The sequence below is a fragment of the Chroicocephalus ridibundus genome, chromosome 21, assembly GCF_963924245.1.
Source record: "Chroicocephalus ridibundus chromosome 21, bChrRid1.1, whole genome shotgun sequence".
Taxonomy (NCBI): domain Eukaryota; kingdom Metazoa; phylum Chordata; class Aves; order Charadriiformes; family Laridae; genus Chroicocephalus; species Chroicocephalus ridibundus.
The window spans coordinates 2,589,466-2,605,563 of NC_086304.1; the positions used below are offsets into that span (position 1 = coordinate 2,589,466).

The window sequence follows — 16,098 nt, forward strand, 5'->3', positions numbered from 1 at the left end:
CTATCACAGCCAGGGGGTCCATTTGGAGAGCACACTACTTACCACATTCATAAGTGCATTTTAAGATAAATAAGTAAAATAACATTTCAAAGTATGCTGCGGATATGTTAACAGAGCTATAAAATGCATACTTATATTTTTGTTAAATATGTTAACTATTAATAAAAAACGTGTTATCTGTTTTAACCATACTATCTTCAGCGTTCGGTCTGTACTGTATGCAGTTAAAAGCTGTATGTTCCATCACTGCTCAATTATTCACAATAAGTAGTTCATTATTAAAGGTGTAATCATGATAAGTTCATTACTAAAGATATAAACCACCTGAATTTATGCTAGGGAGAAATGTACTCACTGATGACAGGCTGGCTTGACAGCGCAGGAAACTTATATGGCCCCGATCCAGCAATGTACTTAAGCAAATGCACAATTTTAAGCATTTATATAGTTGTGTTCGGATCGTTTAAATACATAGATACAGGCTCAGGTATCTGCTTAAGCAAAGCCCTCGCACCTGTGTGTACAGCTGCTGTCGTGGTGCCATGCCCTCCGGGCTTCCAGGAAACCTCCCCAGAAGCTGCGGAGAAGTTGATGGCAATTTAATCCCTGGACTATCCCCCGAAGCCGCCCCGAAGGATGGAACCTGTGAGTCTCATAGAAGGGACATTAAACATAGTGATAAGGACACAGTTTCATCCAAAAGACCTCTAAAAATTTTTGGACCGCGGAAGTCTGTTTCATCACTAAATTTATCTTCGCATTGTTTGGAGACACGGCCACCAAAATGCGTTTGAACTGCGGGAATGTCACTGGCCATCGAACACGTCACGTGTTATGGAGGACGGGTTTCAGCCCAATAACCTCATCAGTTCTCCTCACCTTCCCCGAGAAAACCAAAGGCTACTGGGCAAAGGCTTGACAACCAAGATGATCGTGCAGCTAAGACATGAGAAGCAAATTACAACGCCCATAACCTAATTATCCCTACACCTGTAAGGGCAGCACTGAACGTCGCCATGCAGCAACCGATGGCGCCTGGGGGCCCCGAGACGCGATGGACGCTAAACGAGGCGGCAAATTCCAAAGCCGGGGGTGAAGCCGAGGCCAAGGCCTGCCAGAGGCGGGCGAGTTCGGCCGGAGCCCCCCCTCGCCGAGACCAAACGCCCCCGGGCCCGGCGACGGCACGGGGTGCCGGGTCCCTCTCGGGCGGCCCCGGCCCTGAGAGGGCGCGCGCGCCCCCTCAGCGCCCACCTGAGGCGATGGCGGCCGGGCACTGCAGGCCGCGATAGGCCTCGCGAGGGGCCCGGGCTCCCCCGGCGGCGGCGAGAAGCCCTCCCGCCACCTCCCCCCAGTCCCGGGGCCCCACCGCCCCGCCGCAGCTGGGGGGGGTGTGACGGAGCGGGGGGGCCGCGCCGTCCCACCCCGCACCGTCTGCGCCTCAGCTCGGGCTCCGGGAGAGCCGGGGGGGGGAGAGCGGCGGCCCCCGCCTCCCAGTGACGTCACCGCGCCGCCCACCAATCCCCCCGCCGCTCAGCGGCCCAGAAGGAAATGACGTCACCGTATCCCTCCGCCGGCCAGGTCCCCTTTTTTTGTGTGTGTGTGTATGTGTGTGTGTGTGTGTGTGTATATGTGTGTGTCTGCGGACGCCGCGCGTGTATCAGCCCGCCGGGCGCGCTTTTTTTCCTTCCCTCGCTTTTGCCGGGAGGAGGGGGGGGGGGGAGACTGGGGCGGGGGGAGACACAGGCGGAGCCGCCCCCTACGGGAGCGCAGGGAGGCGACCAGAAACACAGAGAATTCCTCCTCCTCCTCCTCCTTCTCCTCCTCCGCGCCGCGCTCGGGGGTCCCGGGGGCCGATGCCACCTGCCCCCCCCCGCCGGTCGCCTCGCCCGGGGAGCGGCGGAGTGAGGGCCCTTTAAGAGCGAGCGGCCGCGGCTGAGGCGGCGGTGGTGGGAGAGCGCGGCGGCGGCGCGGCAGGTGAGGCGGCGCGGGCCCGTTATGTGGGGGGCGGCGGTGACCGTTGGAACCGGTTCGAACCGCCCGGGTCTGGGGGAGAAGGGGGGGGGGTGTTGGGGGGGGCAGCCGGGCCGGAGCGCGGCGTACACAAAGCGGCGGCGGCGGGAGGAGGGAGGACGGGGAGGAGCCGCGGCGGCGGCCCCCGCTGGGCGGCGGAATGTCCCCCCCGCCCGCCCGGCCGGGCGCTGAGGGGAGGCGGAGGGATCCGCGCACACCCCCCTCCGCCGCCCCGGGGCGGGGGGGGGGTGGGTGGTGAGGCGGAACCGGCGGCTCCCCCCCGCTCCCCCGCCCCGCCGAGGGGGCGGCACACGGCGCCGGTGGCGGGGTCGCTGTCCCCCGGCGGGGGGGGGGGGGGGCGGCCTCCCCCTCCTCCTTTTCCCGTGGCTGGTGCTGGGTGGGCGGCCATGTTGGGCACGGGGATTATTTTTCTCTCTCTTTCTTAGCCGCCACAATACGCGGGAGGGTGGGTTTGCGCCTCACTTCTCTGGAGAAATGCCCTTTTCGCCCCTTTTTGGGGGGTGAGTTCACGGTGGGGGGGAGTCTCAGCCCAGCCCGTGGGAGGGCGAGAGACCCCCTCCTTGGCCTGCGCTTTCTCCACCTTCGCAGAGCGGTTCCCCCTCTCCATCGCCGCCGAGGCCGGGGGCAGCCGGGCCCGCCAACCTGCCCCCCTTCCCCGGGCGGGGGGCTCTGCCCGCTTGCTGCTCCCCTCCATGGCATCCCCTGGTGACAGGAGAGGGCTCCTCACCTCGCCGGGCTCCCTGTGCCCCCACTGGAAGGGGCTCTTCCCAAGCACGGCCGAGGAGGTAGAGAGGGGAAACTGTTCTTTTTATTTGTTTCCCCGAGCTCGCAGGCCCTCTCCCTGCGCCGCCCCGGCCCCTTACACTGACAAGAAGTCTTGGATCGCTCGCCGCCCTTGGTTGGCGCTTTCTCCCCGGTAAGCGGCAGGCTCCGACGTACCTGCTGGCCTGCCCCACTGCTGGGGCAGGAATTCAGATCAGCGGGTCCTTCTGGAGAAGGACTGGGATCCCTGAAGGACTTTATGCAGAATACCCCGAGGCTGATCCTTCTGGCTACAGATATTAAAAATTAGATGTTTGGTATCATCAAGGCATTTGCCCCGGTCCTCGCTCTGGTCCCGCTCATCTCAGTGTCTGGGGAACCCGGGCTGCTGCGTTAGGGCATCCCCGCGCTCTGCTTCTTCCCTTGGCTGGGATGCGACATCAAGCATGTGTGGAGCTGAAGGAGAGGCATGGATCCTGCTGCCCAACACCCTTGCGGAAAGCACGCAACACACGACAACACACACAGCTTTATTTTTATTAACTTGGCAGCAGTTGCAGCTGTCACCAAGACACACCAAATGGGGCAGGAGTGAGTGATCAAAAGTGGGGGTAGAGGATAGAGGGGAATCTGTTGCTTCTTTTGGGAAATGCTTTGCAAGGATATAGGAATTATGCATCTTCCCTACTCTGGTTCTCCATCTCATAGCTTCAGGTTGCCGCAGTTGTTAATTTTTATCCTTGAACGTGAAGCCAAGCTTACTGCGTGCGCATCTTTTTCTCAATTGTATTATTATTAGGGTGCATAAGGCTTGTCCTGCAGGGCTGCCCGCCCAGGGACCTTGCTCTCCGTCGTCGCTTTAAGCTCTGTCTGGGTGCGGGGTTCTGCAAATGTTCCTTACAGTTGGTCTTGCGCTCATGGATGTATACGGTTACCTTGTTTGTGTGCACCATCCCCACAGCTGCTTAGATACTGTCAGAGAGCCTCCAACTGTCCTCGTGCCGGTAGCCCAGCATCCACACTGACGGCAGCGGAGTGCTCCATGCTGGTTCCTCACAGAAGAGGAGTTTCTCAGTGGAGGAACACAGCTACGGACACGCTCTTGGCCTCTAGAAGCTTGAAGGTAGTCCTGTGCTCACAGAATGCGCCAAAAGTGTTAGAAGCCAGTCAGCGGAGACAAATAATCAGAAAGCGGTTTGTTTTCATTGCTCTGCAGTTCAAACTTTAAGGTAGATAACAATCATTATAATTGAGTGTGTAATAATACATTTTAATTAGCAGGCATCACACACTTCAAAGCCTTTAATGAAACATATAGGACTTTAAATGATAGCATTCGTAGGAAATGTAACATGCCTTCTGAAATTGTTTCAGTACCCAGCAAAGTCAAGTCAACCACATCAGTCAACAGAAAGTAAATTTACCTTGGCCTGAAGGATGGAACTGTTGAACTCTGGCATTCGGCTTGCGCAGCGCCTTTCACCTCCCCAGTTCTTTCGGAGGTGTTGCTCGTGATGAATAGCCATGTAAACAGTAATGAAAACATCGTCCAACGTGTCTTTTCATCACTTAGATTATATCAGTTTTAGGCTCTGCCAGTTAGTCGTTAAAAGCCACTGAGGAGCATTATCTTTTTTAGGAAAGGGATTGCAGCATGTCTTGACAGCAGAAACCTTTATCGTAGGATTCATTTGCATTTAATGTAACCTCGTCGGGTTTCTAGGTTCTTAAAAAGTTGGGATACGTTCCCTGCCGTTAAGTACACATCATCGAAAGTAAGTGAGAAAATAAGTAATGAGAAAGCAATTCTGTTGAGGCTGGGTGTTCGTCTGGGGAAGATGTAATGGAGAGAAGAAGTGGTCATTCCACAGGAGAGCTTGGACAAGAGAAGTTGATTTATGCATTAATTTCTGTCCTAAAGCGTGCATTGTATCATCTCCTCGAGTTTACTTGTAGGTCTCTTAAAAGACAGACCCTTGATCTTATGTTTGAGATTTTCTTTTCTGCACTGTCAGGAGGGGAGGAGGTTGTTTTATAGCAAGCGGTGAAGAAAATTTAAGGGTCAATTATTATTAATATGTATTTTTGGAAAGGATTGAGGTATTGTATTAACTGTGCTGCAGTTAAATCCACAATGGCAAACCTAGGCAAGCATAAAAGCTGACAAACCTTTGGCAAGTAGGGTGAAGAAAGTTTGTATGCTTGGTGCTAAAACCGTGATCTGGGATGTAGTTTGTGCACAACCGGTGCAGTCCGTTGTGGGGTGGAACAGCCACGTCCCTTGTTTCGGTGAGTCGGTGGATGCCGTTTGCCCGTAACCCGATGGCCAGCCCCTGACCCTCCTCTCTGGGAGCTGTGGCAGATCCATCGCAGGGACTCGCTCTTTGTTCTGGGCCGCTTTGGGCCAGCTCTGTCCTGCCAGGGGGTGGCATCCGTGAAGGAGGTGGCAGCGAGAAGGTACAGGAGCCACCTTTGTGCTAAAATGTGTTAGTCGTAGGCTTTTGGAAGGTGCGAGGCCCGTCCTTAAAGTTCATAAACTATTTCCTCAGCTTTCATTCCATCCTTCATCACTAATAGTCACCAGTGAGCATGGGTTCCCCAGGGGAGTCAGTTGGGACTTTATTCTTTAAAAAAGAAAAAACACTCCTAGCACGTTAAAACTATGCACTTGTCTGGGTTTGAGATAAAAAAAACCCCGCTTTCTTTTCAGTGATTTTGACTTTTCAGTTAAGTCTCTTCTAACTAACCGCACTCTGAAATTTGCGCGGTGTTTTCCAGGCCGTGCCCGTTCCCAGCATGATAAGGGCTGGTGTTTGTGGCTCGCGCCGGGGGATGCTATCGGAGAGGCTCCTGCTTGTGCTTCTTCCCACAGCAGCCAAGGTCAGGGCGCTGTGCCGGGTGCCCCCGGCGGGGTCCCACCTGCGGGAGGTGACCCAGGGCTGCCCAGCGGGGTGTCCCTCCCGGCCACAGCGCGCGTAGTGTGAAGCCGAGGGATCGGAGGCGTCGGACTCTTCCCTCAGTGGCCGAGGAAGACGCTGCCTGTTTGTCTGCCTTTGATCCCGAGCCGTGCGTTCCCAAATTCAGATCCCGTCCCGGTGCCTGCTGGTGATGGGATTGTTATTCGGCGAGCTTGAGAGTGGTTTTGTATATATTTGTGTGTATTTCAGTATTTTCTTATTAATATTATCTTTTCTTCTTATTGTTAATATTTCATTATAGCTGGTTTAAGTGGGGTTTTTTTCAGCCCATAAGCACCTCTCCCTTATTCTCTCTCTTCTCCCCCTCTGGGAAGGGCGAGGGGCTCATAGACAGCATCCGTTGTGGCCAGCCCAGCCTGAACCTGGACCGCACTAATACTTGGACTGGTTCTCGCTGCGTATTCGCTTGGGTTTTTCCGTTGTAAATTCACGCGAAGATGCATATTGTCTTTTGAAAGTGTGAATAAAACTTTAAATCAGGATTCGCGAAGGCTTGGGGGTTACCTTTTGGGGTTAGGGTATCCGTTATTTAAAATGACTTAACTTGCGACCCGGTTTGTGATGGGCAGCGTGTAAACGTCGTTGCACCTGGAGTTCGCCCCTCTCCAGAGAAAGGGGAACAGGCAGCTCCGGGGAGCGAGAGGTGGGAGCAGAGGTTCCTGGCTCCTCCGCTGCTCTCATAACTTCCCGCATTTGATCCGAGGGAGGCTGATGGATTCCTCCTCCCGCGTTTCCAGCAGTAAAGTATGTGGCTGTATTCGTACCTCCGTAGGTAACATCACCTTGGAGGGAGGTTGTTGTGAAATTATGGGTAACGGTCTCTGTTCCTTGGGGATAATAGGCTCTGTCCCTCCTCTCTGTTCTGTCTTTAAACAAAATTCAGCTTTTGGCTTTACCAAGTCACCTGTGTCATGGAGTGCGTATTTATTTCTGACCTGCTCGGATGCCCTTAAGACTGATTGTGTTGCAGATGATTTCACCCAGTAGGCAGAAATTGGGCCACCAGCGGTGCCCTGACAAGTACTGATTTATTTATACTTTTTTTTTTTTTTAATTAAAAGCCTTAGAAAGTGAAGCTTCTATAGCAAGAGTGGCGCATCCCATGATGTGGATTTTGAAGAACACTGTGAACGAGTCATTAATTTGAAGTCCTTTTTAAAAAGAAGCGTGTGTGTATATACAGCATATGTATGTCATAACTTGTTTGCTTTGTGTCAAATAATATCAAGCTGTGAATGAAACTGTAAATATATAACCACACATCTTTTCGAGATCACTTCGATGGGACCCAGCTGCCTTTTCCTGCAGCTGCCGTGTAAAACCTGCCATCCACAGGTGCGGTGGGTGATAGGAAACACTCGGGACCTGCTTCTCTCCGCTTGCATCACTGAGTCGGTGAAATTACTGAGTGAAAACTTGCGTTGCGGTAGCCGAGTCCTTTGTTTGCCCCCTCGTGTAGCTGGAGAAACTGGGCGAGGTGTTTATTTTGTTTATTGGGATGCTGTTGCAGACTGAAAGTGCCGGGGATCTTTTAAAGCAGAGCCCAATGTCTTGTCCCTTCTACCCGCTCGGTCATTTTCCCTTGAGAAAATACCGACGGTCTGTAGGGATTATAGCTGATCCCTTTCTAACTCTCGGAAAGTGGCCCGTTGATAAATAAATGCAGTTGGATCTTAGATTCCAAATTTGGTTGAAGTTGCAAGGGAGACTTATTTTTCCTCTTGCAGCGAGGCATGGGAGGAAAGGGCGGGATTTCTCCTGTTCTCGTGGCAGGATAATCTGTCTCGTTGTATGCAAATAAAACATCTTTATTGTTGGATTTCCCCTGGCAATGGTGAGCGCGTTGATCAGAGGATGTAATCAGGTGGCCGGCCTTTTAATGCAAGAGCTTAATGGCTGTTGGCTTTTTCCCCCCCCTGTATGGCAACAATGAGTATGAGCCACGGCAGCTGACAAAAAAGAAAGGGTCTGCTGTGGCTCGCAGTTGTGCCCCTTCTTTCTGCAAGGCTAATCTATATCGGCTCTGCCCCTGGAGGTCTTCTCCCATTTTCCAGCTAAAGGGGAGAGAAAATACCTTCCCGGCTGAAAGGCTTTATTTCTTTGCAGCGCGTCTAGAACACTTTGTAATTATTATTGTGGGGGTTTTTTTGTCAATTTTTTTGGCATCCATATTTTGCAACCCAGCATCTGCCAACTGTGTGCTGGAAAGCTAAATGTAGAGTATTTATCATTGGGATTAATCATTTTATTGAGCAAAGGCTTCTTACATACAAAAATATTCAAGATCAAAGCTTTGAAAAACAAAGCTGTTACATTATAGAAGAGAGGAGACATTTTCTTAGTTCAGTTGATATGAACAGATGAAATACTATGCGCATAATGTAAGTTAGTGTCAAAAGAAGCTTGTAACTACAGTCTCTTTAGCATTTTGTCTTTGCATCTTTTGAATAATTACGAGGTGTTGAATAATATATTTTTTTACAGTGTGTGCAAAGACTTCCTCTGGAGTTCTAACCTTCCTGGGCAGACGTATGCGCATGCTTTAATTAATAGAGCAGGTTATTTATCCCGACTATTTATAGCCTGCCCATCACTACAGCGTTAGGGCCCTGTTCCTTGTCTGGCGGGAGTAATGTGATTCCAGACAAATAGTGACTGTTGTCAGCGGCGCCGGTTTCGCCGGCGAAGAGAAGCTTTGTCCTAGAAGCTTCACCGAGGATTTTTTTTCTAGATGTTTCTGTGAAGGAGGAATATTGAAAATCATAAATATGTAGTTATTGATCAGTTGCAGTGGTTATCCGCTCAGGATCTTAGTGTATTCCCCCTATGCAATTGTGCTTGGGTTTGCGAAGAGCTTGTAATTATAAAAAAGTTGATGTTAACAGGCAGAGAAAATAATATTTAAGGCTCTTTGATTCTTGCTTCCCCTGCTAAGCAGATCTCTAGCATGAACCTGTACTTCAGAGCTTCATTTCTTGGAATCTATTTTCTTACCATTTGTCATTCAGCAATTATTTTTGTTGTCTCTCCATTTTTTTCATTTTTTTTTTTTTTTTAACAGAACAGGAGGAAGTTTGGGTTTCTGTTCAATGATATGAACAAGGGCTGGGCACCGAGTTTGATTTCTAAGCCACTCACTGCTAGTAGAATCTCTGGCAAGTCGCTTAATTTCCCTGAACTCTGTTTCCCACCTTTGAGATAAGGTTAATAAAATTTTTTACACGCTGCAGGTTTTATGTAAATGAAGAAGCTGGTAACGTCTTTGAAGCGTGCAGGTAACGGGTGCTGGGGAGAACGTGAGCTTTTTCATGCTTAATGTAATACACTTGGTTAATTGTATATTAGGATTATTACAATACTGTTTGGGTTTTTTTAATTTTTTTAAATATACTAATGTAATTTTATTTGACAAGCAAGAGACTTGATTTATTTATTTTTTTTAATCAGTTGGCTATTTTTTCTCCTTGATTACGAGGAATTTTACTAAGACTAGTTTGGGGCGTGTGCGAGAAGTTCAGTGGGCGCATTTAAACGACTACGGCTTTATACAACGTTTACGAGCGGGAATTGAGATGTGTTAAGTTGGGGTAATTCAGTTTATGTGCTATGTTTATTAGTAATGGTTTGTGTATTGAGCGAGATGGAGAGCCAGCCTTTCCAGCGGTTGATGGTAGAGGGACAGAATCGATTCTTCTTTGCTGTCACCCAGGTGGGAAACCAGCGTCCTGGTTTCAGCTGGGATGGAGTTAACATTCTTCCCAGTCGCTGCTGTGTTTTGGATTTAGCATGAGAATAGTATTGATAACAGATATTGTTTTAGTTGTTGCTAAGTAATGTTTGTGTTCAGTCAAGGACTTTTTCAGCTCCCTGTAGAAGCAGAGAGGGAGCGTGGACAGGACGAGCTGCCGCAGGAATATTCTGTACGACAGGCACTTGCCCGGTATAGAAGTGGGGCTGGCTGGGGACAGGGATCCGCGATCACTGCTTGGGCCGGGCAGCTGATCTCCGGGTGGTGAGCGATTGCATGCACCGCTCTATTTTGTATATTCTTTTACCATTATTATTACTTTCTTTTTCCGTTACTGTTCTATTAAACTGTCTTTATCTCAACCCGTGAGGTTTTTAACTTGGAGCACGTACAGATATATACATCATTGCTGTATGATGTATGGGTTGTTCAGTCTGGAGAAAAGAAGGCTCCGAGGAGACCTTACAGTGGCCTACCAGGATCTGAAGGGGGGCTACAAGAAAGCTGGGGAGGGACTTTTTAGGATGTCGGGTCATGGTAGGACTAGAGGGAATGGGTTAACACTAGAGCTGGGTCGATTCAGACTGGACGTTAGGAAGAAGTTCTTCACCGTGAGGGTGGGGAGACACTGGCCCAGGTTGCCCAGAGAGGTGGTGGAAGCCCCATCCCTGGAAGTTTTTAAGGCCAGGCTGGACGGGGCTCTGAGCAACCTGATCTAGCGGGAGGTGTCCCTGCCCACGGCAGGGGGGTTGGAACTAGATGTTCTTTAAGGTCCCTTCCAACCCTGACAATCTGATGATTCTGTGATCATCAAGGTCCAGATTAGATGCGGTCCCAGGAGAAAATACTTGACTTTCACCGTGTTCTGCGTGCAGTGGTGCTCAGAACAGCAAACAAAGTGGGGGGGGGTTGTAAATAGTGGAGCAGAAAGTAACGCTGCCGATTAGAATAAGTGGTACACCCCCAGCGTATCTAACTGCCTTTGTTTCTGCTTCCCCGTGTCTCGCAGAGACGTAGCCAAAGTAGAAGTTTTAGAGATTGGTGGCAAGAACGAGACTTACTCATGAGGGGAGACAAAACGGGCTGGAATTGTCTGGTGTGGCCTTTCTCTAAATAAATACGGTAATGGTTAAGCGCAGTAACGAGCAGTGCAGAAAAGGTAAATGGGGTGCTTTACTCCAGAGATCAAGAGAATGTTCATTTGAGTTGATGGACACTAACTATGGATCTAATTGCAGAAAACCCCGTTGCTTTTTTTCTTTGAAGGAGTTCATACGTGTCGGTCGGATTCCCTGCCAGGGGAAGCTCGGGAGCCGTGCTGGGGCTGAAGGAGGGCTCGGCCGAGGATGCTCGCACGTCTGGGCACGCAGTTTTCCCTCATTTAAACTTGGACATTCAATCTCTGTCATGTGCGTTGGCAGTAATCCTAGAATATTCAAAACCACGAACTGAACAAACCCCATGGTTCTTCCTTCTTTCAGTCACAGTTATTCATTTATTTAAAGGTACTGGAGTTTTGGTGTGGTGACTCCTCAGGTCAAAGCCCTTAGGTTGGCTCTTGTGTAGGAGGGGCAGAACCGCTGCAATTTTAAGTCAAAATCAGGGATTTTCAGCACCAACTTGACAGATTTATCTGAAAAGAAAACACAGCCTATTCGAGTAGGATGTGAAGTCAGCTCTATAACCAGAGAAATAAGTAAGAACCTGAAAATATGCGACTGAATTTTTTTTTCCTTTGGAATACTGGGAAATAAAAACATTGCTCATACTTCTAGCATTAGAGTTTTTCTTGTAATGAGACTTTTGCTGCCTGACAAAACACAGTTTTCCAATGAAAGTTTCTCTTCTTTCCCCTTTGCAGGATGGCGGACACGGACCTTTTTATGGAATGTGAGGAGGAGGAGCTGGAGCCATGGCAGAAAATCAGTGATGTGATTGAAGATTCCGTTGTTGAGGATTATAATTCAGTTGATAAAACTGCTACAGGTAATGAACTATTTCAGTCTAGAATTATTCCTGTTATCGGTGTTAACATTTAAAGGGGAATGGCAGGGACTGGTTACGTCCTATCCAGTAAGTTCTCTTACGTGACAGCTAAACAGCCTGTGAGTGAGCAAGGTAGGAAATTTCAGTTTCTGTAGCTGTGAGCGGAGCTTTTGAGTGCTGGGCAGAGCCGAGGCGCTGCGTGGGGCCAGGTGTCCCCCGAGTACGTGGGTCAGGAGGCAGGAAACGGCTTTTATGCCTGTGTGAGAGAAGTGAGATTTTTGCAGGTGTTGGAAAGGGTGGGCTCTTTGAAAAACGAGAAGGAAACTCTGGCTGAGTTGCTCGTGTTCTACAGCCAAAGTACTGGTCTCTTAAAAGTAGAGAACTGAACGTTTATGTAGAAGATGATGCGTTTTCTTTTACAGAGTGCTTTAGTAGGTATCAGCATGTGGTGGTGACTAACTTTTGATCCTTCTGGCAGTTTTGAAATGAGTGAGGAAATCAGGTATTCGATTGGTGAATTGTATTTCCCGTGACTTAAGATATGTAGTCAAACTGGTGAGATTAAAACTAAGTTACTACTTGTTTCACCCAAGATTTGATACAGTAAGTTTCAGTTGGGTTTTCTTTGTGGTGTGTTTTTTTGTTTTATTTTTTTTTGCCTGTTCTATGATGATGGCAAGGTGTGTAACTCTGTTCAGAGTTTGCATCGAGTGTGCAGGTCAGAGTATGTTGTTGTCCACCAGTTGTCTCAAATTACGAGAAATTTGGACTCATAAAAAGCAGTAATTGCCAGATTGGGAGGCCTGGTGTTTTTCAGATGCTATATTATTCACTTTGTAAAGATAAAAGGATGGAACTTTCTGATTGTTGATCTCTTGGTATCGACGCAGTCAGTTGGGCCATTGTGCGTGTACCGATCCTGTACAAATTAAACTTTGATGATGATTTGGGAGTAAATGAAAGATGACTACAGGAAGAAAACCTTTTATTCACTGCGCCTTTGGTTCTTGCCAAATGCTTGAGTCTGGTGCGTGGAAAAAAGAATTCTTCTCTGGTTATGCCTGTGGGTGAAGCAGACTGACACGTTTAGTAAGTTAGGCTTTTTGTTCAGCCATTTCCATCACTTTTTCTTAGTCAAGATGAAGCATAGACCAGCTTAAGGTCTGGAATAGGGATGGGTCTACGTCTCGTCGTGAGCCGGCGATAACTAACGGTGGTGACTGAACGTGTCTCGCTGCGATGCTGCGCTCCGATGCCGGTGTGAGGTGCTGTGGCAGCGTTCCCGGCGGTCGGGGCTGCCAGCTCCTTGGCAGTAGCTGTTCCCCAGGACGCGTGGTTCACGGTCAGGGTGTTTGGGGGGGTACTCAGCACTCGGGGCTCTGGAAGGTGGGCTGGTGTCTGGGGTGAGTGGATGAGGCCCTCTCCGCTCAGGGACTCGCGGCTTTGCTATGAAAGGGTTGTTGTACTTCATTTCAGAGATAGCTTAAGCAGTCTCGCTGCGTAACTGAAATATAAAGTGGGTTTAGGATTCTTCGGGATTAAGGAGCTGTAACAATAAGTTTGTCAAACTCACCTAAAAGTCATCATATCATTTGTAGTAAAACTTAATCGGACACGCAAGTAATGAGGAAGATTCCATACATTATTTGAAACTGGTGTCTTTGTTGGGCAAAGTGTCTTGAACTCCGGATGTATTAGATATCGCTACATAATACACTTGTGATGAATATTTCATAGCTTTACTAATAAAAGTAATTTGAGACAGATGTTGTAAATCAATTGCAAGAAATTAATAAAGGCTTGGTGATATCACTGTGCTATAATTAGATTAACAGTAAAAAATAAAAAAAGAGCGTGGCTACTAAAAAAATAATCTGCTAAAAGCAATATATTTAACAGTAAAATATTTGTATACTCTTCTGATAAGTTCCAGTATGCCCCCTAAGTTCTGCTGTCCAAGTGATTCCCCGATCCCATTAAAACTGGTGGATTTGTACAGGAACCTAATTTGGAGAGGCCTTTGTCACATGTTAAATTCAAAAGTATTGCGCAGATCACGGCAGTCTGAGAAACTTTCTTCTTTGTTCCTTTATTTATTCTTTGTTTGTTTGTCTCCAAAGGGCGAGCCATGGTAAGCTCTGGAAACTAACGCAGAGCTCCAGCATGGGACTTGAAAATGTTAGTTAGCTCTGTCAGCCTTGTGGAAACAAAAACGTTCAACATCAAAGCGTTCAACATCGCAGTTAGGGCCGTATGTTTGAGGGTGAGCGTGGCGGTGGGGGTTATATTTGTGTTTTTCTCATCCACTGGAATGGAAACAACCTCCGCATGGGGTGAGGAACGTGCCCTTGGTGATGCTGTGTGCCTGCTCCCCCTTGCGTGGGCTTTCTCCTCCGTCATGGTAGGCTTCTAAATGCTCTGGGATGGATGCATTAGGTGAAAAAATACAGAAACGGGCTTGGTTGTGGGTATCTCCGGAGCGCTTGAGTGTTTCTGGTGGAGTGGGTTCTCCTCTGGATGGCCCGGGTGCAGCGGAGGATGGCTCGGCCCCTTCACTTCAGGACCAAGGCAAACAACACTTTTCAGCCTACAGCATGGCCTTTTCTTCCCATGGCATTGTATTCCTCGAGTCCCTGCCGGCTCCTATGACATGACTTTGACTTGCAGGGGAATCCTTTTCGGCTTGATGCCAGCGAGGATTTTGAGTGGCGAAGTGCCACGGGGACATCTGTCACCTCTTCGGTCCCTGCAGTCTCTGCTGTCCCAGTAACTGGGGGTCACATCCCAGTTTAGGTTGCGACTATGTGGAACGCTCACGAAATGAGCCGTGTCTGGAGTCATCCCAGCTTCCAGCAATCTGTTTTTTACGCTCATGGCTGTCGTCTTGCATTTTGTTTTACATTAATTAAAAAGACTTACAAGCCAGGGCTGAAAAAGACCCATTAAATCTCTCCATTCTCCCAGTGTAAGGTTTTGTTGGATTTTGGTGGAGTTTTTTTGTGTGTGGTTTTTTTGTTGTTTTTTTTTTTTTTTTTTTTTTTCCTCCAGGATGTAATTGACTTATGAGCCAGCCTGGAGACCTAAAATTCATCCTTTTCTTAAATAACAGCATCCATGTTGGTAATATCTAACTATCAAGCTCATCCGTTAACGAACACGAGCTGGAGTTTCTCATGAGGTGTGTCGTACTCCTTCACGCCGCTGCGCACAAACCACCAGCTCTCCTTTCGATGAAGAGAGGAGAAGCGCCTCCCGGACTGGGTAGAAATGACCCCGTCTCCAAAAATCAAGAAACAGGATTTCCGAATGAAAGCTGGAAATATCTTTTAGCTTATCTTTTTCCATCTTTCTGCTGGATCCAGATTTTCCCCTGCAGATTAGTTTTTAAATGCCTCAAATTACTGGGGCATAAAAGGAAAAAATACTGAAAGCTAAATATATTTGAAGTGACGCTCGGCCTAATTTTTTTCTTTTTTACCTTAACTTCCTTTGATTGCTTTTAGCTCTACCTGTATCCCAGTCAAACCAGTTCTTTCTTATATTACAGATAGGTGCATAGCTGGCTGGTAGAATGTATATGTCTGTCCGTTGCCACAGAGCCCTCGTATCCAAAAAAGCCCTGGTGGTGTTGACAAGAAAATGAGATGGGTGCCATCAGCCCGACAGCTCGATTCCTTTTTCATAATTCCACCATCAGATAACAACGTAACTTACATCCCTATAATTCTTTTCACCACAAGAATCGCAAAGTGCTTTTTTTGTCCTGAAACTGTAGAAGAAAATACTGCACTTGCATGTAATAGGCAGCAAGCACGTGACGCTCTACGGTTAAGTTGGGTCAGGACGGGAGGTGAGAAAACTTAGTCCAGTTTAAATGACTGCCTGCGTCGGTACGAGGGGACTCACTCTGCGTACTGCCCTGTGATCCCTCTCTCCCCTAAACCCTCTGTAACACTTAGTTGAATTTTTCTCTCTTACGCTTGTTGACAAAAATGATGCGTGTGTGTTTCTGTCAAGCTCAGCTGGCCTGTCACCTGGGGAGGGCTGTTACGGCAGGGGCTTTTCTCCGCTGCCTGTGCGTCCCGTGGCTTGAAGGATGTCTCTCGGAGCAGAGCTCGACCTGCTGTGCTTTCTGGAAATGGATTTGGAAAGCACAGGAGCCACCTGAAGTTGCTTCTCCTAAGAATGATGGAAGGCTCCTCAGATACCTACAAGTGTCTGTCCCCAGGCCCTGGTAATTCCTTATTTCTCAGGGACTGCCCTGGGGAGCTGACTCCACTTGATGCCCGAATCATCTGCCATGAAATCATTAACGGTGTGTCCCTGCGTGGCTCCATTCATTGGAGAACAAAGTCGTCAGGGAATTGTATCATCCCTGGTTCATTAGTCTACCCGTCGTAAACCTGAGAGGACCTTTATTGATGCCCAAGTGTTGAATTCAGAGCCTGTGTGTATGGTAACCTCTAAATCGCCACGTGCTGACACCAGCTCTAAACCATTTATCACTGGTTTTGTTGTGGATGGTGTCAGCAGTCGAGCTTTGCCCTGATGGCCTCCTTAGCAATGGCGTGGTGTGCTCTACCTTTGAGGGCC

At 48.6% G+C, this 16,098-nt stretch overlaps 1 protein-coding gene across 9 annotated transcripts in view; it reads left to right on the top strand.

Moving 5' to 3' along the window:
* Window positions 1-1,557: 1,557 nt before the first annotated feature.
* The window catches only part of POGZ (pogo transposable element derived with ZNF domain), a 35,283-nt gene continuing 20,742 nt past the window's right edge, over window positions 1,558-16,098 (top strand). For 3 of the 9 annotated variants that reach the window (XM_063357574.1, XM_063357576.1, XM_063357579.1), the window contains exons 1-2: window positions 7,087-10,928; window positions 11,381-11,505. In XM_063357574.1, coding sequence (XP_063213644.1) covers window positions 10,645-10,928; window positions 11,381-11,505 — 409 coding nt within the window. In that variant the 5' untranslated portion in view covers window positions 7,087-10,644. The other 6 variants (XM_063357580.1, XM_063357583.1, XM_063357581.1 and 3 more) reach the window with 6 other exon arrangements.